The 20865-nt window shown below is 59.7% G+C and overlaps 1 protein-coding gene across 7 annotated transcripts; it reads right to left on the bottom strand.

Moving 5' to 3' along the window:
- Nucleotides 1-995: 995 nt before the first annotated feature.
- Nucleotides 996-20865, bottom strand: LOC113995274 (spectrin beta chain, non-erythrocytic 2-like). 7 transcript variants are annotated; one of them, XM_027735162.2, is made up of 33 exons: nt 19926-20865; nt 16730-16837; nt 15224-15379; nt 14411-14542; nt 14101-14292; nt 13936-14019; nt 13702-13820; nt 13433-13547; nt 13071-13157; nt 12668-12783; nt 12346-12490; nt 12034-12137; nt 11847-11928; nt 11574-11702; nt 11366-11497; nt 10856-11112; nt 10562-10685; nt 10202-10396; nt 9759-9914; nt 9073-9293; nt 8596-8773; nt 8129-8275; nt 7524-7922; nt 7074-7193; nt 4419-5960; nt 3933-4013; nt 3606-3692; nt 3391-3482; nt 3075-3160; nt 2464-2530; nt 2180-2343; nt 1767-1901; nt 996-1556 (listed from the first exon to the last, which is right to left on the bottom strand). In XM_027735162.2, the coding sequence occupies exons 1-33, from the start codon at nt 20352-20354 to the stop codon at nt 1321-1323; spliced, it is 6417 nt and encodes a 2138-aa protein (XP_027590963.2). In that variant the 5' UTR covers nt 20355-20865; the 3' UTR covers nt 996-1320. The 7 variants fall into 7 exon arrangements, with proteins under 7 accessions (XP_027590963.2, XP_027590965.2, XP_027590964.2 ...); XM_027735164.2 differs by having other exon boundaries at nt 13071-13154; XM_027735163.2 differs by having other exon boundaries at nt 11574-11699; nt 19926-20864.

Below are 20865 nucleotides of genomic sequence, written 5' to 3'. Positions count from 1 at the left end.
ACTCATCTCTTCCCATTAAGGAAGTGCAGGCAGCTGAGCTTTGGTGTTGGAGGAAAACAGGTGTCAGAGCCAAGAGTGATGGAGCCAAGTGGAGGGTGGGAAGGCACAGGGGAAGCACAGAAAGCATACTCCTGCCCACACAGCAGCACTCTCACCAGCATTTCTTCCCACACCTCACTGGGAAGATGGAGACAGCCCCTCTGCTGGTGATACTGGTGTGCCCACCTCCACCTTGCTGCCTGTCCCCAGGCCCAGGAACACTGCATGAGGGAGATGGAGTGGTGGGAGCATTTCTCCTCTCCCAGCCCTTACTGCAGAGCTGGGCTGCAGCCAGCACTTCTATTTTAAGCCCCACAATGTGTTTGAGGAGGCGAGCGGTGTGCACGGCCGAACTTTGCAGCCTGCCAGGGAGAGGCCCTGCTACCCACATCCCTGGAAACTTCCTCTTCTCCCCTCAGGGCTGGTACATGCTCAAGGCAGGTTGTACCAGCTGCTCTTTCCCCTTCCTAGTACAGGCAGGAACTGGGGCAGCCGAAACCAGCATGGCCTGGTGCAGTTACTTCAAAAATATCTGGGCTGCAGGAAGCCCTGAAGGTCCAGCCACACTCCCCTGGTTCCCTCCATGGCACAGAGCATTCACCTGCTGTGACCTGGGCTGGCAGCCATTCTGCGAGAGAGGAAGGCTGGACAGGCCTGGCAGGGCTGTGCAGGCAGCAGGATTTACTCTGTAGGTAGTGATTTCCCTGCCGAGCTCCCATGACAGGGAAAAGGGGCCTAGGTGCCCTGTACGATTAGCTGGGCTGGGTGCAGGCACAGAGGAATCACAGGACAAAGCATCTTTCTGAGAGGCACCAGACAGCTCAGGCTTCTTCCCAAGCAAAACTAAAGCCCACTGCAGGGCCATTCTGATCTGAAGTTCCCCCCCTTCCTTAGCAAGGACCACCTTGCAGAGCCCCTTTCCTCCTGTGCAGAGGGGTGCTGCTGGATGAACGAGCTCCCAGACTAAGCGGCTGTTTATTTTTTAATAAAAACAATCATCCCTCCACTTGTGCTGTGTGTCGTCAGGATGCCGGGGGAGCCAGTGGCACTCAGAGAGCACTGGGCAGGAGAGGTGCTCAGCGCCAGGCTGAGGTCAGGGGTTGTGGTGGCTGGGGCACAGTGCAGCCCTGGGGCTGGCTGAAGTGGAGCTGCTTGACACAGCCTCTCTCCTGTGGGGAGGCAGTGAGCTGTGAACTGGTGCTGGGAGCAGAGACCATGCCAGGATGGTACCCAGAGGAGGATAAAAGGCAGGCTAGGACCTTTTTCCTCTGTGGCTGGGGCTCACTCTTTCTTCCCAAAGAACTTCCTGAAAACAGATTTGTTCTTGGGGCGAAGGGGGCTGGTGGTCTTCTCCCCTAGCGTGTCCTGGGGGCTCCCTGTTTGGGCCACAAAGGAGTGACAGCGTGCCCGGGGCATGGCTGGCACTTGCTCCCCTATGTACAGGGTGACTGAGTAGCTGCTCCCGGCCTCCACTGGCTCCTTGGGCATGACCACTGGGGTGATCTTCTGGTAGGTCGCTGCAAGAAGGAGCAGTCAGTGGGGAGGGCAGGGTGCCAGCAGGCCCTGTCAGCCCCTCAGAGCCCTCCCCAGGTGAGGGGCTGCAGCCCAGGGCACAGGTATGTAGGACTGGGTGGGTGCTGAGCAGCATCGCATCTGCCCTTGGCTGTCTGTGAGGACAGAGGCAGTGGTGCCATCTCCTGGCAGTGACAGTGAAACCAGAGCCATACCTGAGGTGAAGGAATAGGACCTCCTCTTGTTGGTCACCAGCCCATAGTCATCTTCTTGGCAGATGTTGTCCCACAGCCTGGGTGACCCCCTGGGTGACCACTGCTGCTCCTTGTGCCCAGCCCCCTGAGCATCCTCTGAAGCAGAATGGAGACATGTCACAAGGCAAGGCCTCCACAGGACACCACAGTGTCAGCCCCAAAGAGGACAGGGAAATGTATTATTATCTCATTATCCCAGGAAGCGAAGTAACTGATCCTTTCCCCAAGCCCTACACCCTGAGACTGCTAGCCCAGATACCACTAAGTTCAAGACTGACCGACAGCCTTCAGCCTCCACCAGTTGGCTACCTCCTCCCCTGGGCTGGGGAGAGGAGTTGGGGGACAGTGGCAACCCAGCCAGACAGGAAAGTCACCTGCTGCTGCCACAGTCCCCTTGGCTGGGCCATCCTGGCTGCCCAGAGACCTCTGCAGCCGGGTGTTTGAGCAGGGTAACATCACGATCTCCTGGCTCCTGGTGGTCATGACCTGATTATGTCCCTGGAGGTGGGAGCTTCCAGGGCTGGGGACCTTGCTGAAACTGAAAGTAGCAGAGATTTAGCTAAACCAGTCTGGCTCACCAATGTCCTGCTGGAGCAGCACACGCCAGCAAATGTGGGAGTTGTAGTGAGAGCTGGCTAACCAGCTCCTGGCTACTCACCCCCCAGTACCACCAGTGCCCTCGACACACTGTGCCACTGCCTGGAAGTAATCCACTTCAGGGAAACCTGGGGGCACAGCAAACATCCTGCTGGGTGCTGGCAGTGCACAGGACTGTCCCATAGAGCCAGTCCCTGCTCCAGGTGCCCATGCTTCATGGCTGGCTTCTCCAACCTCCTCCTGTAGGTCCTGCCAATGAGCCTTGGATTTCATGGCAGGGCTTGAACCTTCTCAGGTGTGGGTACAGCAGCAGGAAAACTTCAGTATTACAGGTATCCTTGCCTGAAGGGCAAGCAAGGCATTTCCAGGCCCCACAGAGTAGATGGAGGAAGACCAAGGCGCAATTATAATTTTACTGACACAGATTTTTTGCTGCTGAGGCACCACTGACGTCAGTCGAGCTATTCCTGATTTATAACTGTGTATGTGGTATGAAAACAAAGCCTCCAAATCCTGCCTAGCAGAGAACTGCTGTTCCTGAGGCAGGTTAGGAGGATGCATAAATCAGAGACAACGTTTCGTTGCTTCTCTTCTGACCCCCTCTGCAGGGGCTGCACCAACATGGTAACCACATAGAGCTGGGTCTCTGCTCTGCCAGCAAGGGTTGCTCACCTGAGTTTTGCTGCAGCTTTGAGACCCATTCGTTCATAAGGGGCTGGGAGGGGGCCCTCAGGAGGTACTCAGAGCCATCCTGCAGCCTTCAGAGACAGGGGACAACAAGTCAGCAATGAGACAGATGTGGGGTGCAGATACCACAGCCCCCACCAGACTGGGAGAGAAGTAGGTGTGAAAGAAAGAAGGAGATGCTCATCTAAGCACTAGACTGAGCTGGCCCTGGCTGGGGATATTGGTAAGTGTCTGCCCCAGCAGGGACACACTGAGGAGGGTTGTGGCTATAAGACCCCACTGCCGTGGGTCAGGAACTCACTGAAGCCTGAAGCAGTTGGTCTTCTTGGTGTACTCAGCATCTGGGGTGCAGATTGCTCCAGAGAGGTTCAGGGGAAGGGCCACCACGGAGCTCTGCAGCATAAAGGAAAGAAAGAGCAACAGTGGGGTTGGATGGCTCTGCCTTCCCTGGCCATGGGGGCAATGGCATGCTGCTGCCAGCTCCCTCCCATGTTGCCCAAATCTCCCCCAGTGCACCTTGAGGCTGTCCCTGCGGTCCTGGTAGAAGCACAGTGTCTGCCTCATCAGCACAGCATGGAAGAGGCCCCAGGCTCGGCAGCTGGCCTGTGGGACACAAACCGGGGACAGCTGTGATACCAACAGGTTTGGGAGGAGACAGGTGGTCTCCTGCCACTCAAAATGCAACCCAGCCCCTCTGGGGCTCTGCCCTCCCAGCATGGCCAGGAGCACTGCTGTGGCAGTTCCAGGAGCATCCCTGGCTTCACTCCTGCCCCAAAACCTGGACATTTCCTGCCATGTCCCAGCCACCCCTGTCCCAAAGAAGCCCCACAGCCATGCCTGTACCTTTCTCCCTCCTGTCTGCAATACGTGCTTCCTTTCCAGTGTCCCCTCCATCATCTGAAACTCCATTTTACCTGGAAGAACCTGGAATGGGACAGAGGGTGAGCGAAGCTACATTGAGGACAATGGTGCCAGCTCAGCCTCCAGGCACATGGGGTCTATCTGACCCATTCCTGATGGGCAATGCCAAGGTGGGAGTGGGATGACAGGAACAATTTCCTGGCATGGGCAGAGGCTGGGTTGTTTGTCAGCTTTTTGGGTGAAGTGCTGCCTTGCTAAGGCTAAGGGCTGGCAGTGGGGTGTGTGCTGCAGAGACCCCAAATTCAGCACCTAGCTCTTCCCCACCAGCTGGAGCAAAGGGGCCACTGGAGTCAGGGAGTCCCCAAACACAGGTCACATTTGCTGGAGTGGGTAACCCAGCTGCTGCCTGGGGTGTTCCCCAACCCCCTACCAGACCCTGAGGGAGAGTCCCCAGCTTGTGGCTCTTACATTGCTGCTCTCTCTTTCTTCTTGCCCATGCTTCCGCCGATCCCAGGCACTGGAGCCATCCAAGGGGACTGCAGACACCAGCTCCTCCAAGTGGGGGGAAACCTTGAGCCCACTGGGACTGCCACTGCCACTGTGCACCACTCTGGGGCTCTTCTCTCCTGACGGGCTGCAGAGCAGCCGGGCAGTGGTGGGAAGGGTGAATTGGGCCACTAGCACGTTGTTGGCTGATGAGAGGATGAGGGGCCCACCAACAGTGGTGTTGGGGCTGGGCAAGCTGCCTGTCCTGCTCCCTGTCCGCTGGCTGGCACAGCTGCCTCCTGGTGGGCTCTGTGTCCGTTGCTCATCTGCCCCATCCCAGATGGCCTGCAGCTCCTCCTCCTCTTCCTCAAACTGGCCATGGGCAGGATGGCAAACTTCCTCAGTCCCCAGCACAGGGCTGTGAGGCTGTGGAGAGGCCAGTGCCCACTCAAAAACAGAGAGCTGGGTAGGGGCGGTGGGGGAAGCCGAGGACCTTCTGGGCTGGCTGCTGCTGGCTGGCTGTGGTGTGGAGGCAGGGCCAGGGATGGCTCCTGCCCTGCCTGGGGTTCTCACAGGGGATGATCCAAGCTCCAGCCGAGTGGCTTTGCGATGCCTGGCCCTGCCAGTGGCACTGGGGCTGCCATCCTGGCCAAGCTGGGTGGCCAGCTCATCCCCTTCTCGACTGACCCACTCATGCTGCATGCCGACGTGGGACGGCTGGCTTGGCCTCAAGTCCAGGAGGTCTTTACCAATGCTGCCGGAGTGCTGCAGGATCTGGTGCTCCTCCCCAGCACGGTATGCCCTGTGCTGGCTGTAGCTGGGGTTGAAGCTCACCTCCTCAAACCACGTTCCTCGCTCACTCTTGGGGGATGTCCCCAAACTCTTGCTGGGTCCCTGGGGACTGCACCCATCCATATCTACCTCCTCCTGCCATCCAACCCCATGTGTGCCTGTGGGCTCCCCTGGCCTTATCCCCCCACTCTGCCTCTGCTCTTGCCCCTCTGCCTTCTGCTGCCATGCTGTAGCCCTTCGGTGGCACCCCAGGACCATTGCATCCCGGGGCAGCTCCAGGCTGAGAACTGAGCCCAGGGAAAGGCGGGGACATGTGGTTTTCGGGTCAGAGAGGCAGGGGTCCTGGGGGGCTGCCCCACATTCGGCATCAATGTCCTGCACCAGTGGGTTCCTGACATAGAGCAGCAGCTCTCCAAGCTGGGGTCCAGCAGCAGCTGCCCCCAGCCCCCCCTTCCTCCGACCACACTTCTGAGGCCACGTGTTGCTGGGACCATGGTGCTCCTCGGGTGTGGGCCGCAGGGAGCTTTCGCCCATGATGCCCTGGAGGGTCAGCAGCTGGGCCTGCTCTGCCCTTGCCTGCTCCCGCCGCTGCAGGCTGTTGAAGAGGGAGCCAGCCCCAGCCTTAGGCATGGTGTGGGAGACAGCTGGCATCCCACTGCCGGATGTTGGAGGGCGGTGGACAACAGCGGGTGGCTGCTTTGCGGTGGAGGTTTTCCTGGCCTCCACCTGCACCTGGGGAAACAGAGAAGAGAATGATCCCCACTGCTGGAGCCTCTACCACCCTGTGCCAACTGCTCCCTTTCCATGCTGCACCTGGAAAAGCAAGGAGCTGGGGGGGCAGGCAAATGAAAATGCTCACCAGCAGCACATGCAGAGCTGGGAGCAGCTTCACCTCAACCCCCTGAGGGCTGCTCCCACCTTGGTGCTGGCAGGTTAGAGGCAGGCAGGGGAAGCTCTGCCTATTATGGAGTCCCTCAGATATGGTACAGTTGGAGCTGACTGTGCCATACGGCTTTTCCCTGGCACTGCTAACCTCCAAGCCATCACTTTTGGGTGGCTACTGAGACAGCAGTCACTGCTGCCCATCCCTGCCACCCTTACATGCCCCAGGTAGCAGAGCAGCGAATGCAAGGGCAAGGGCTGAGTGAAGACTCTTTCCTCCCTTCCCCACAGCCCCTCTCCTGTGTTTCTACAGCTGCAAGAGTCTGCAGGAGCTGGAGCAGTGTCTCCTCATACCACTTAGGCTAGAAGGTGCCCATTACCAAAACCCTCCTGGCAGCCTGGCAGCCCATTGCCCTGCCTCAATGCCCTCTGTCCTCCTGCCCTCTTTCTCAGGCTACCCAGCCTGGCTGCCCTTGGGGTTCCTCACACACAGACCTTTGCACAGGCTCTGGAGCAACAAACCAATGCAAGCCTGAACAAATCACCAGGCTCCCAGCTCCAGCATTGCAAGCCATGCAAGCTGGGGAGTGAAACCCGCCCCCAGCAAAAGGTGCATGTCACACGGCCCCATCCACCCTTGCCCCCTCTTCAGTCATCTGCACAAGGAACTGCTGCTGCCCCATAGCAACGGAGCCAGGAGGCTCTCCCACTGGCCACCAGCATGCTGTGCCTTCCACAGCCACCAAAACCACTTACACAGGGGCCAAACTGCAGCCAGCCCTGTCTGAACCCCCTTCTCACATGCCTCAGCACCCACACTCTGGAGCCCACAGCACCGTGAGAGTTTTCCCTCTCCTGAGGGACCACTGCCAACAGGGCACAGTGGCATGGCCAGGAGGGTTGGGAGCAGACAGGTTCATGCCATGCAGCCACTCTCCCCAGCATGCAGCCTTCGAACATTACCTCTTCCACTGGCTGGTGAGGTGGCTTTCTCTTTCGCTTTAAACTACCCCAAGTGTTTCCTAAAAGCCCCTGGCAACGCTTCCAAAAGGTTTTACAGCCTGAGAGTTTAGTGGCGGGGAGCTGAGCAGGGGGAGAGAGAGAGACACAGAGAGTTGAGGGCAGTGAGGGCAAGGAGCTGCAGCAGGAGAGCACAGGCAAAGTGGGTGGCACAAGCTGGTCCTCAGCCCTCAGGCATCGCTCAGCATTGGCATGGTCAAAGGCCATTCTCCTGAGACTGACGCAGCCCCAATAGCTCACTTAGAAATAGCCTGAAGCATGGGGGCTACACCACAGCCCTCACAGCCTCCCAGTCTGCATGGGGGCACAGCCCTGGAGAGCTGCCCTGGCTGTGTGGCAGAGCTGGGTGCTCACTCATGGTTCTGCCAAAGCCGCCTACCATCCTGCACATACCGTCCGCAGTGCCTCCTCCCCTGGCCGCTCGCCGCCGGCCAGCGGCTGTGCCTTCTTCTTCTCACCCTTCTTGCCAACGCTGAGGATGAGGTTGACCGTCCCCCCGAGACCACTGGGGCCCCGCGGTGGCAGCAGCAGCGTGGAGGTCTCAGCAGGATCCCAGGTGACAGGCTCCTTGGGGGGTCCTGCACCACGAGGTGTTTTGCTGCTGGGTGTCCCCCAGCTCTGCTCCGCTCCTGATGGGGCTTCTGAGAGGGGTGATGCCAGTGCGGAGATGGCTGTTTCCCCTGGCAGCCATGGCTCTGAACTTTGCACAGGCTCAAGGAGGGAGCAGGGCATGAACTCCACTGGGCTGTGGATGCTTTCCAGATGGGACAGCGCACATGAGATGTGCTGCTCCTGGGGAGCAAGGCAAGAGAAGGAATGTGAAGGAAGGCACTTTCTCACGACAGCCTTTGCCCTGCCTGAACCTCAGAGACTCTCAGAGATATTGGCACACATCCCTCCTCTACTTCTGCACCACCCATTCCATCCCGTGCCTCTGCTACCCTCAGCCTCGAGATTGGTCATGCTCCCTGACAGTCTCGACATGTCTGGGTACTCACTTGGCTAGTAAGGGATGTGCTTGAGGGGCTCTCTGGGTCCCTCCTGTCCTCCTGCTTGCTCTCCAGGTCCTGCTGGTGCCTCTGTGCTCGCCAGCGCACCAGCACCCAGCCCAGCATGCTCTGCAGCTCCTCCAAGCGCTCCTTTATCTGAGGGGAGAAGAGATGCTGGGCAGCGTGCAAGGACCCCTGGTGCAGAGACACTGGCCCTACCAGGACACTTCACTATAGAGCAGTTTAAGAGGGTTTGAGAAGTGGGATACAGTCACAGTTACATCAGCTCAGGTTTCAGCATCCACTGCTGGATGAAACTCCTTCCTGCCCTGAGCAGGCCCAGGGATGCTTAGCTGGCCCTATCCCACTTGCTGGGGCTTTGCACCCATACCTTGTTCTTTCCTTCAGGGACTGTCTCCAGAGGATTTGGAGGGTATGCTGAGAGTTTGCCCTGCCCCTATTTCCCCTGTCCTTACTGTTGCACTCAGGTAGTGCTCCTCAGACACCAGCTGCTGCCCTGATGCTGCCAGTGCCTCAAACTCCTTGAGCTTCTCTTCGATCCTCCTCTCCAGTTCTTCACATGGAGTTTTTGGGAGGCTGGGGCTGCTTGGGCTTTCAGAGAAGATCTGAGCCCGTGTGTCCTCTGTCCAGGAGCTGTGGGCACATGAAAGACAGACTGAGGAACAACCCAGCCCCTCCTCAGCCCTACAGGCCCCAGAGAAGCCATTCCCATGCTCAGAAATGGGTGGAAGCAGCTTGCTGGGGTAGTGGCGAGGCTGTAGGGCTGCCCCACAGCAGGCAGGCCCAGTGCAGACCTTCATTCTGTGCTCCCCACAGTCATGCCTGGCCACAGCTCCAGCACTGCCAGCAGCCCATGCTCCAGCAATGCCATGCTCTCACCAGCTCCTCCTCAACCACCACAGAAGCAACCCCGATGGCTCACTGCCACTTACATCATGGCTAAATAATCCTTGAAGAAGTGCCACAGCCGGCTGGCCTGTTGCACTCGGGTCCGAGTCTCCCACAGCAGCTCTCGCAGCCCTGCCCATGCCCACAGTGTCTCCTGCACCTGCCGGCTGGTGGGGCACTGCTGAGTGGGGCACAACTCTTGCAAGTGGGCAGCTGCCCTCTCCAGCTCCTCCAACTGTCCCTGCAGGGTCTCTGACACTGCATGCTGAGGATCACAAGGCAGAAAAGGTTCAGGATGCACCCAACTCCTCTGCACCCAGGCTGGACTCCCCTGCATTATGGGATGTAGGGACAGAGGGGAGGATGCTGGTGCACAGGCTGCAGAGAGTGGGAAGAACTACCCTCAGTGGGAAGAACAGGCAGAGCACAGAACTGCCTGGCTTCCCTGCCCTGCTTTCAAGAATTGCTTCCCCACCAGTGGGAAGATGAGCAAGGTGCTGGCAGCTGGGGGCTGGTACATGGCAGCTGATGCAAGCTCTCTCCCCTTGCCAGGCCCTCACTAGCGGAGGGGAATGGAGCAGGGCAGGGCTTGGCTCCACTGGAAAATTCCAGCCTGGCCTGCCACAGTGTGCCAAGGCTTACGACACCTGGCCCCCCAGGGGCCAGTGCCTCACTAGGACGGCCCCAGTCAGCCAGGACACCACCCTGCCACAGCGCTCCCCTGACTCACCTCCATCTCCTGCTGGCGGCTCAGCAAGCCCTGCAGCCCTTGGAGGTCCTTCTCGCTCTTCACCGTGGTGAAGCTGCTCTCTGCTCGAGCAATGTCTTGAGCCAACACCTTGGCTCTGCATCGAAGGGCCTCCAGCTGAGGGGATACCTCTGCCACCTGGATGAGCAGGAGGGGACACAGAGGGAGATTAGCCATGCTGTGGGACCCACTGTGTCACTAGTTGCCCCACAGCCCTGGTCCACCCCAGCCTGGGGGCACCCTGCCATGCACCTGCAAAAGGTGCCAGCCATGGGAGAGACAGGGATACCAGCCTCACACGGAGCAGTTCCCATGCATCCCACTTGGAACAGCTGAGGTGCATGCCCTGTTCCAACTAGCTGGCATGTCCAGCTCCAGGTGGAACCCCCAGTTTCATCCCCAGATGCCCCGCCTTCACTCTCTACCAGATGCTCCAGGCTCTCCATCTCCGCTGCCACCTCCATGACTCGCTCCCGCTCCTTCGCTGCATCATTCAGCATCTCCACAGCCTCCTGCAACTCTCCCAAGGGGCTGCTCATGTCCTCACTGCTCGGAGGCTGCTCAGCCTGGGCTGACAGTAGGGGAAAAGACCCCTGCAAGCTGCAACACCTGCTCCCTGGCTGAAGCCAGCAGAAACACCAGGCATAAGAGAGATGGGGAGGGACACCCCAGGCAGCTGGGCTGGAGGGGAGCACCAATAGGGTCCCCTTGCCAGCCACAGACCAACCCTTGGTCCAGTCCCAGGTGCTGTGTGATCCCAAGGGATGCCTGGCTGTGCTGCTCACCGCTGCAGATCCCTGCTGGTTCTGTGCCTCCTCTTCTTGTAGGTCCTGCAGAAACTCAGACAGCACCAGGGAGTCCCGCAGATCTGCTGCCCGGTGCCGCAGGGCTGCCTGCACATGTGCCAACCTGTGGGGAGAGGTGCCCATCAGAGGTGCTGGTGGCCTTTGCACCTCATCAGGGAGAGCATCCTCCTCCTCACACCTCATCACGTGCCTCCTTGCACCTCCTCGAGGTGAGCAGCCTCCTCCCCAGCCAACCTAGGGACCGGGGAAGTGGCACCTTCCCCCATGACTCACTTCTCCTCCACCATCTCCACTTTCCTCTGCATCTTCCTCGCCCCCTCGTGCTCAGTGGGCGACTCGCCTGCTGCTTCCTCCCGCAGTGCCTGCAGCTTGAGGCCACACGTCAGGAGCTGCTTCTCCAGCTGCCCCATCTCTTCCAGGTCCTGGCGCAGCTCCGCCGGGCTTCTCATGGCGGCTGGTTCTGAGAGCGACCCTGACACAGCTTGCAGCCACTGCTCAGCCTGGTCCAGCTCCCCCACCAGCCTCAGTGCCTTCAGGGAGAGCAGGGAGCCCATCAGCCTGGCTCTGAGCCACCCAGGGGAGGCAGGAGCCATGCTGGCACCCGGTTGCGGGTACCTGGGGCACTGGCAGCTTGGGCAGCACAACTGGAGCAGCGTGCAGGCTGCAAGGCCCGCCGGAGCTGCAGCTCTGGTCCCCACGGGCACCGGCCTCACTTGCTGATCCCAAGCAAGTTGCTGCAATTGGAGCACACCCCATGCCCACTCCAGCCCTGCCTCCATGTACCTTATCGATTTCTCGCAGCACAACGCCATTCTCCTGGTGCTTCCTCTGCAGGTCCTCCCACAACTCCCCCAGTTCTCGCAGCATGGCCTTCACCTTTGGGCTCCCCGGGGGCCTCCCTGGCATTGGCCCCTCCTGAGAGGCAGGGAGGGCAGTTAGAATGGGCCCCACCTGGTGTCACCACCCCACCTTACACCCGGGGTGGGCTCACCAGGAGCACAGCCCTGACACTGGAGCTGTGGTCCAGGGGCTTCTGCTGTATCCGTGCTGCCTTCAGGCTCTCCACAGGACATGGGGAGACTCCAGGACCCACACTCTCATTGTACAGGGACAGAGTCTGCTGAGGAGCAGGGAGACATGCTGGGTTAGTACCCAGACCAGGGATAGGAAGGCGTCAGGGAAGTGAGTCCTCCCCCAACACTGTTTCCCCTGATAGGGGAGGGGGATGCAGAGGGAGCAAAGGGAATTCTTGGGGAGACATTACTGTGTTCACTGCCTGGCAGACATCCTGCACTTGGACCTCCAGCTGCTGCATTCCCCACTCAGTCTCTGCCTCTCTCCTCCTCCTGCAGAGAGAGGAGAGGGACAGTCAGGACTGCAAGGTCCCCCCTTGCACAGGGGACCCCCATCCCTGTTCCCTCTGACTCCATGCCACTTTCACAAGCTGGTACCTTTTGTTGTCCCCTCCATGAGGGGGCTGTCCCACTGGGGAGCAAGGGCTGCTCTCCTCCCCTCTCTTGTGCTCTGCCATCTTCCCCAACACATCTGTTGCCACCTGTGACACAAAGGCTCACATTTCTTCTTGTCCAGCCCAAAGCATGCACCGCTTTGCCCTGGGCCTAGCACTTATCACCTCCCATAAGCAGTGGCACCAGATCCAGGCATGTTCAGCTTTTTTCCAACACCTGAACCCCTTTCCCACAGGCTTCCTTGTCTTCTTGAAGTGGAGGCGCAGGAGATGTCTGGAGGAAGACAATGCTTACCATGCTTCCGAGTCCTCTTGCCCATTTGGCTCCTGCTTCCTTTCCCACAGTCCCATGGCTGCTATTATCTCCTCGGGGCTCAACATTCAGAGCCACAGCTTTGCTCCCTGGGGAAATGTTTGCCAGCGCTGGAGCCTTCTCTGACCTGGGAAAGGGAGGCAAGGGAGGACCAGTGGAGCAGAGGATGAATAGACACCTTAAGTAGAGCTGGTGCCCCAGAGACAGCCTGCCAGGGGCTAATCCAGGTCTTTCCCAAGCCTCTGGCTCCAGTGCTGGGGGGTTGGGGTTGCAGTCACGGGGCTCCTGCCTGGCTGTGCTCTACCTCAGTGCCTGCTGGAGCTGTGCCCAGCTCTCCTTGACATCTTGGTGCTTTGAGGTGACCTGGGCTGCCAGGCTGGGCTGCAGGTTTAGGAGCTGGGACACGGTCACATCCAGCATCTGGAGAAGAGAGAGCAGCTGGGAAGTGATGGAGGCAGGGCTCATTAGGGATGTACTACCGCCGGTCCTGTGGATGCAGGAGAGGCAGTGAGTGCCAAGCCCAGTCCTCTGCTGTCCCTGTGGAGGCTCCCCCATTTGTCACACAACCTCAGCCACCCACACAGCTGTGGGGTGTCCACAGCGTCCCCAGCTCTGCTGGTGGCAGAGCTGACCTGGGAAGGCACACATCCCCCCTCCGTTGGGATGCTCCCCAAGGCTCATAGGATGAAGCAGAGCCTTGCACTTACCATCACCTGGCTGGCTATGTCCCTGACATCCCGATCCTGGCATGGCACACCCTCCACTGACTTCCCTGTGCCGCAGATGCTGCTCTGCTGTAAGAATAGGCTGCAGTCAGTAGTGGGAGGAGAATGGGGCCCTGCTTTCAGCTCCAGTAGAAAGGAACAGTGCAAAGCTGCACTTGCCACTATGGCTCCCTTTCTTATATCAGGCCCCATCCCCCAGCTACCTTTCCAAGCCTCAGGCTGAGAGTGCTGGGACCGCAGCAGCCCCCACTCAGGGGACAAGGGCAAGGTGCTGCCCGTCAAGTTTCCTTCAGGCCACGCAACAGCCCTGCACAGCAGGGTGCACCTGGCTCCAGTGTGGGTACCTTCGAATGAATGGCCCCGAGCAGGATATCCGCTTGCTGGAAGAAGGCAGACACCTCCAGGGCCAGCTGCAGAGTCTCGTGGTGCTCCTTCAGAGTCCCCTGCAGCCGCAGCCACCTGCGCAGGTGGAAGAGGAAAGGTGAAGGGCAGTCCGTGCCTATCTGGGGAGCTGTGCAGAGCTGGGCCAGCAGGTTTGGGGAATCCTGCTTCCCAGCCTGTCAGCTCCTGGTGCTTGGCTTGGTCCCGCTAAGCCTATGTGTCCTCTGCTCACGTTTTGTTGAGGTGCTTGCGCCGGGCTGAGATGTTCCTGCTCTCACTTTTGCCTTGCTTCTCCAGCTTCTGGGCCAGGCTGTTCACCTCCTTGTGCAGACTCTGGAACTGCTGCTCCTCCTGGCCCAAGGAGAGAGAAAGACATCAGCATCCCTCCTCAGGGATCTGTGCTATGCCCCTGCCTTATGAGCTTCAGGGTCCCTCACATGCTGGCAGCTCTCCAGCAGCCTCTCACCTGCTTCAAGTCAAGGATGCGGCGGGTGAGCTGGATCTTGTCTGGGCTTTCCTGTAGAAGGGCTGCCAGAGACGGCTTCTCCTCCTGGGCCAGGGGAAGGTGTGAGAAGGTGGGGGAACAGCCAAACTGTCCCCTTCCCCAGACCATGCTTCCCACCCCCCCCACCTTGTGTTTGATCCATGCCTCCAGCCGCTCAGCTTTCCTGTTGAAGTCCTGCAGACTCCGTAGCCCACCCAGGGCTTTGCTCTGGCTGGCAGCTGTCTGCTTCAGGAGCTGCCACTGACCCTGCAGGGCCAGCAGCTGCCTCCGCACTGCCTCAGCACTGGGGCTTGCCTGCCACATCAGCTGCTCACCCATCTGTGGGGCCAACGGACCCACTCAGCATCAGGGGTTCCCAGGGACCCTCCACTCCGGAGGATGCAACAGGGACACAGGTGCTGTGGGGAATGGGAGCCATGCCACAGCCTGGCCTCACCTGGTTGAGCTTTATCAGAGTGTTCTCAAAATCCTTCATGTCCCGCTGCAAGGTCTGAGCCACCTCCTCCCAGTCCTGGAGGTCGCAGCCGTCCTTTAGGTCCCGCAACTTGCCTCGCACCCAGCCCTCCGCCTGCAATGTAGGAAGAGCCACATGGCACCAGAGCCTCAAGGACATGGCTTTAGGTACCCAAGCCCAAACCCTCCCTAACTGTGACAGGGACAGGAGTGCACCCTTTCAGCTAACAACCCGTTTGCTCTGAGAACCAACAGGCCAGCAAAGGTGCTCAGGACAGTATCCACAGCAATGGGGGTCTGAAGGTAAGCAGCATCTCACTTCTTTCCAGCATCTGCATCAGCCCAGCAGGAGAAGCTGGGCCCCCTTCGAGCAGGCCAGTCTGTGCAGAATATCCCTGCACAAAGCATCTCTTTTCCCTGCACCTTGCTCCCGACTGCAAACCTCCATGCACTCTTCCCACCATGGCGTGGAAGCAGCCCGCCCCACTATCTTGGTTCCCACGCTGCTGGGGAGGGACATGATCTGAGAGGAGGAGGAGGATGGGGGTTGGGAGGAGCATGTGCACATGGAGAGGAAGCAGGGCCCTGGTGTGGGCTGACCCCCTCTCCCTGGGGCTGACAGCCAGGGAGAGGCAGCCAAACATGATCTCATGCCACAACCATGGCTTCGCTCGGGGCCGGGAGTTCAACCCTCCCTGCTGAGCACCCCACCCCACAGCTCACATGAAAGGCTGCCGGTGGCCCCCCATCCCACTTCCCATGCAGCCCCTTGGGCGAGGGCCCAGGCTGGCCTCACCTGCAGCATCTCCCGGTTGAACTGGGCTACCAGAGGACTTGGGTCGAGGAGGAGGGCTGCTCCCACTGTGCTTCGCCCACTGCATCTTGGTGCTGCGGTGGATTCCTTGCCCTTAGGACTCTCTTTCTGGGGTGACGACACTGGGGATCCTGCCAGCTGGGGAGAGCAGAGGCGGTGGGGCATGGGGGGGTATCAGTGTGATGCCCCAGGAAGCCCTCCCCATCACGTCCCAGGAGCATTTTGGAAATAAAGTACTTAAGCATGCCTTGTCCTTGATCCCACTCCTTTAACAATATATTTGGGGTTCTCCCCCAGCAAAGCAAGGCACTGTTCCCCTCTACCAAGGCCACACTGGTAGCTTTTGGAACCCAAGCAGGAGTTGCTGGGCTGTTCCTCAGCCCTGGGTCAATCCAGCACTTAGGCTGGTCCCCACACCAACATTGGAGGTAGATGTAGTGCTTGCTGCCTCTCCGGCCTGAGGCTGCACATCTCTGCAAGGAGCATTCATGTCTGCAGCTTCCATTTGGTGTCACCCTGGGGGATGCTGCCCAGGATGGGATGGGGAGGCCATGGGGCAGGTCCCTGGTAAGACTCACCACTCCTTTGGGGGCATCCAAGATCCCCATCCCCAGTGAGTGGTTGGAGGGGGCAGAGAGCACAGTGTCTCCCATGGGACTTGGCCTTGTGGGCAGTTGACACCGATGAAACCCTCTGTCAGGGTTCCAGCTCTGCCAGGGGTGACATCAAAGGTCAGCCAGTGAAAGTGCTGGCCCTCATCCAAGCTCAGCCCCAGCTGCACACAGCCCAGGGGGCAGCACCATCACCCGTGCACTCACTTCCCACCCTTCTGCCCAGAGATGGGGATCTAACTGCACACTAACTGGTGGCAAACAGGAAACTAAGCATCTTCAGGAGGAACCAAAAGGTGCAGGGCTTGCTGCCTCCTCTCACGAGGCAGAAATTGCCCCTGGGGTCAGCCTGGGACAGCCCTCCCACCCTGAGAGGACTGGGTGTGAGCTGCCCCACAGTGTCCCACCTGCCTCCAAGCCCATCAGGGTGCAATTTCCCAGGAGCCTGCGGAGCAGTGGGGTTCAGGCAACTGTTTCAGGCTCTCTAAGCACTCTGGCATGTGCTGCCCTGCTGACAGCATGAGAGTCACTTTTCAAAGCCTGCTCTGCCTAACCACAAGAACTACAGAAATCCTCTGTCTTTTTTTTTTAAATAGCAACACAGATTCTCAGGCCCTCCTGCGACTCTGGGATCTTTAGTCTCTTGACTTGTCCAGGGCTGGAGGAGCCCATAATCTGGCTCCCTTGGAAGCAATAAAACCTGTGAATGCTGGCCAGGGGGCTGACCCCTTGCCCCATAATGCCCAGGTTGTCCCCTCACTCACTCAAAGAGGTGAGGCTCCATCCACACCTGGGCACACCACCAGCAACCAGCATCATTGCTCAGCTCCAAGTTGTACATCAGGCCCCCCTAAACAGTGAGGGCAGAGGGACATACCGCATAATAGGGAGAACATCTGTCCACTGGAGAGCGGAAAACATTGGCCTGAAGATTCCCAGGCTCCTGCTGCTCATCTTCTGCATCCACATCCTTCCTGAGAAAGACCTAGAGGCAGGAAGGCACAGCTGTGAGCCTGGCAGTGCTCAACCATCCCAGCAGTTGTAGGGGACAGAGGACCACGCACCCACCTCCCCCTGTCCTGGGCCAGAGGAGGCTGCTGGCAGTACCCAGACACTACTTGGCTGGGCTCTTGCCCACCCCTCCTTATGCATCTAGGCCAGGCTCCTCCGAATGGCATCCACAGCTCCTGCTAGAGGTTCAGCAAGTGGCAAGGGCTCCTAAGCTTGCTTCATCCAGCATCTTCTCCGTTTTAGCTCCCACTGTCCCCCTTGAATTGACTCCAAAGCCAGCAGAAAACCATTTAGTCAGCATCACTGGTCCCTGGTCATCTAAGGATGGTCAGAGTGAGACTCCCCTGGCCTCCTCCAGGACAGGAGGGCAGAGGCACAAGGGCACAGGAGGACATTAACTCCATCATCATGAACCTGAATCCTCTCAGCTGCCAATCCCTGACCTCAGCCTAGCTGGGAGACAAGAGTTAAGGGGGCAGCTGGCTTGCAGGGAAGGGCTCCCACAGGACAGGAGTGAGGATGGAAGCAGGAGAGGCAGGAGGAAGGAAGTCCAGGAACTGCAGCCAGACAAAGAGAGGAGGTCCAGGATGAACTCCACGTTACCTTATCCTTAATGGAGCCCAGCCCCAGCAGGAGAGGTGTGTGGGATTGTTTGGATCATGCCCAAGGGCATTAAGTCTCATCCTCTACAGATGGATCTTTTCTTGGGCTGTTGGATATAGCAGGCCAACTTAGGAATCTCCTTCCACTCTCTCCCTGGGGCCATCTTGCTGTGTCTGTCTTAACAGCCTACCAAGCACGCATAGGGCAACACGAACAGGGTGGTGGGCAATGTGTGCTGCTCCAACACCCCCTCCTCTGAGATGGCAGCAAATGGGGTGCTGCATCAGCCAGAGCCAGAGCCAGCCTACCATCGCTCAGGCCACTGCAAACTGGAGACACTGTCCGAAGGGGAACCAACCCAGGCAAATCAGAACTCCTGCTTGCACAGAATGTGGCTTCCTACCATCTCTGCAGGACTGCAGAAGAGTCCCAACACGGATGGCAGCACCCAACATTAGAGCTGCTGCCACCAGAAAGGCTCAGAGCCCCACAAACATCCCAACGGCCCTATAACCCCTTGGAGAACAGCACCACTGGACCTTTCCAGGGGCCTGCAAAGCCTAGCTGGTGGCTGCAGAGGACAGACCATTGCACCAGGCCACATCATCCCATCCCAGGCAGGAAGAGCAGGCAGGGCATGAGGCTGAATCATGGCTCAGCAGGCACAGTGAGAACTAAGAAGGAGGGTACCAGAAGGGGAAGGCACACCCCTGCTTGACCACGGGGCTGAGAGGTTTGGATGCACATTTAGGGAACGACAGGGAGCTAAAAGTGAAGTGCTTGTGCAGCATAAGACCCTAGGAAGCCCCTCTTCTAGGCAGTAGTGTCCCACACCAGCCACTATGGCTCAGCCGTGGGAGACAACCCTGCAGGTGACACAGGAGCTTTATTTAAAGTCCCTGTCTCACGATCCGTCAGCCGCAGGAAAACAGGGCTGCCAGCAAAAGGATGACTTCATCCTTCCTGCAGAGCTGCTCCACCGGGACCGCCCCCCCTCCTTGGTCCCTCTGGCTGGAGCTGGGTCCTCGATCCAGCAAAACAACAAACTCTCTCAGCAACTGAAGGCTGGGAGAAGGAGCTGTGCCTGCCTCAGCATCCATGAGGTGCTGTGCTAAATGCTCCCCAGCAGGACCCCTGGCTTCACAATATGAGCAAAGCCACATGTAAAACGAGTGCAGCAGCCTCAGCTGCCTCCTCTGCAAATGCTTCTTTTCCTTTCTAAAAGTAAAATTAACACAGCACATATGCTTGCTGTGAGAAGGTGCCAGTGACGTCCCACAAGCAAGAAGAGTGGGGCCAGACCCTCCTGGGTTGCACTGTGCTTATCCTGGAGGAGCCCCTTATTCCTACAGGGCAGGAGTGAAGGGCAGAGCCACAGGTTGGGGGGCACACTTGGGAAAGCACTACTGTGCCCTGTGTGGGAGACAGCATCCTTCTCTCCTCTGGCTGTCATCTCACATGTTTTCCCCTGAGCTCTGGCTCCCTCTCTCCCTCCCAAAGCTCCATCTTGTAGCCTGCCCCCCTCTTCCAGCTCCACACGCCCATGCTGGACAGGGAGGAGGCGCTGATCCTGGCAGCCTCCTGGGAGTCCCACAGCACCCAGCACATGTCCCTACCTTATATGAAAGAGGGGGGAGCCCTCATGCCGATGCCCCCTGGGCTGAGCAGACTCCGGCCGCCCAGCGAGGAGCTGCTTGCGTGCCGGAGGAAGCGGCAGCTCTTGCGAGGCTGTGCCTGGCCTTTATTGGCAATGAAGACGAGGGCTTTGGCAGTGGGCTGTGTAGCTCTCCCTAGTGCTATCCTGCCGGGAAACCAGCTGTTGCAGGTCAGGGTTAAAGCCCAAGGAGTTCCTACTTGCTCTTGCCAGCAACGCTGAGGTCTCCAAGCTGTCTTCCGCTCCATCCCAGCCACACAGGGGGTCTGCCGGGCTCTGGCACTGATGGATTTGTACCTCTGTGCCTGCTAGCACTCAGACCTGGAGTGGGTGCCGGGAGCCCTGGGTCCTGTTCCTTGCCTTGTCCCAGATTTGCCTGGCTGTGTGGCCCTTCATGAGTCACTTCCCTTCTCCTAGCCTCCGTTTCCCCTCTGGTAAACGGGAGAACTAGTTCCCAGCTCCCCACACACAGCTGCATCATCACAGGCATTCCAAGAGCTGAGCCCTCCGTAGCCAGGCTCTGGGGCAGGGCTTTTCCGGCTCATCTTAGCCCTGGGGAAAGCTCATCTCCACTCACCCGCAAAGACCTCCAGCCTGATGGTACAGAGAAGTGCATGGGGGACACATGGGAGGAAAAAACAACTACCCCAGGAGCCCTGCAACGAGTGCTGCCTTAACGACATGGGGACAAGGAAGCACGGATGGCCGCAGACTCTCCAGGACGTACCCAGCCCTTGGCAGCCAGGAATGGGGAACTGCAGGGAAGACGGGGAGAGAGCAGGGCACAGGTACTGGGATCGCTTACCTTGAACTGAGCTTTCCCTGTCCTGCTGTTGTTGTTGTTGTGGTTCCTCTCGCTGCCGACCCGGGCAGGGTCCCCGGGTCTCCCCGCGTTCCCCGCACCAGCCTCCCCGTAACGGTTGGACAGCGTGATCTTCTTAATGGAGCGGGCTAGGGAGTTGCGGTTCAGCCGGTCCTCGTCGGTGCCCCCGTCCTCGCCAGGGCCAAGGCTGCGGGGCTGCTCCGCGGGAGCGGCGGGGCCGGCCCGGGCGTGGGCCAGGTAGAGAGAGATGCGCTCGTTGATGCTGCGGCGGAGGCCGCGGTGGCTGTCCAGGGCGGAGGCGAGGGCGATGCCGGGGCAGGCGGCCCCGGGAAAGTCGGCGGCACACTTGGGCAGCGAGAGCCTGGTGCTGATGGTGAAGGGTTGCACCTTCCTCGCCGTGCTGCCCGACATCCTCGCCCTCCCCGCTGCCGCCTGCGGGCAGTGGGAGCCCCGGCCCGGGCACTGTGGGGCTAAGCGGCAGTGCGGGGCCCCCTCCGCCCGGGAGAGCGGGTGATGGAGATCGCCCGGGCGGCGCCGGCTCCTTCGCCGGGGCGGGCGGCTGCGGCGGCGCTTAGCAGTGGGGCAGCCCCGTGGTGGGGGGCAGCGGGGCGGGGGGCGGCCCAGCTCCCATGGCCGGAGCGGCGAGGCTCGGGCGGCCGTCCCGCCTCGGCTGCCTGGGGCGGACCCTCCGCCCCCACCGGGGCGCGTCCCCTCCCCTGCCCGGTCCCTCCTCCCGCGGCGGGCCGGGGAGGCGGGGGGAGGCGCCGCGCCCTGTCCTGCCCTGCCCGGGGGATGCCGTTCCTTCCCGTCCCGTCCCTGCTCGTGCCCGGCAGGTTTCAGTCGTCCGCCTTCCTGCGCAGGTTGAGGAGGCAGAGCAGGCAGGTGAGCAGGGCCTGGCGGCTCTCCCGGGAGCGCAGCCGGC

This window comes from Pipra filicauda, unplaced genomic scaffold (genome assembly GCF_003945595.2).
Source record: "Pipra filicauda isolate LSUMZ 115617 unplaced genomic scaffold, ASM394559v2 scaffold72_size3293161_pilon, whole genome shotgun sequence".
Classification (NCBI taxonomy): domain Eukaryota; kingdom Metazoa; phylum Chordata; class Aves; order Passeriformes; family Pipridae; genus Pipra; species Pipra filicauda.
This window is presented reverse-complemented; position numbering and strand designations above follow the sequence as displayed.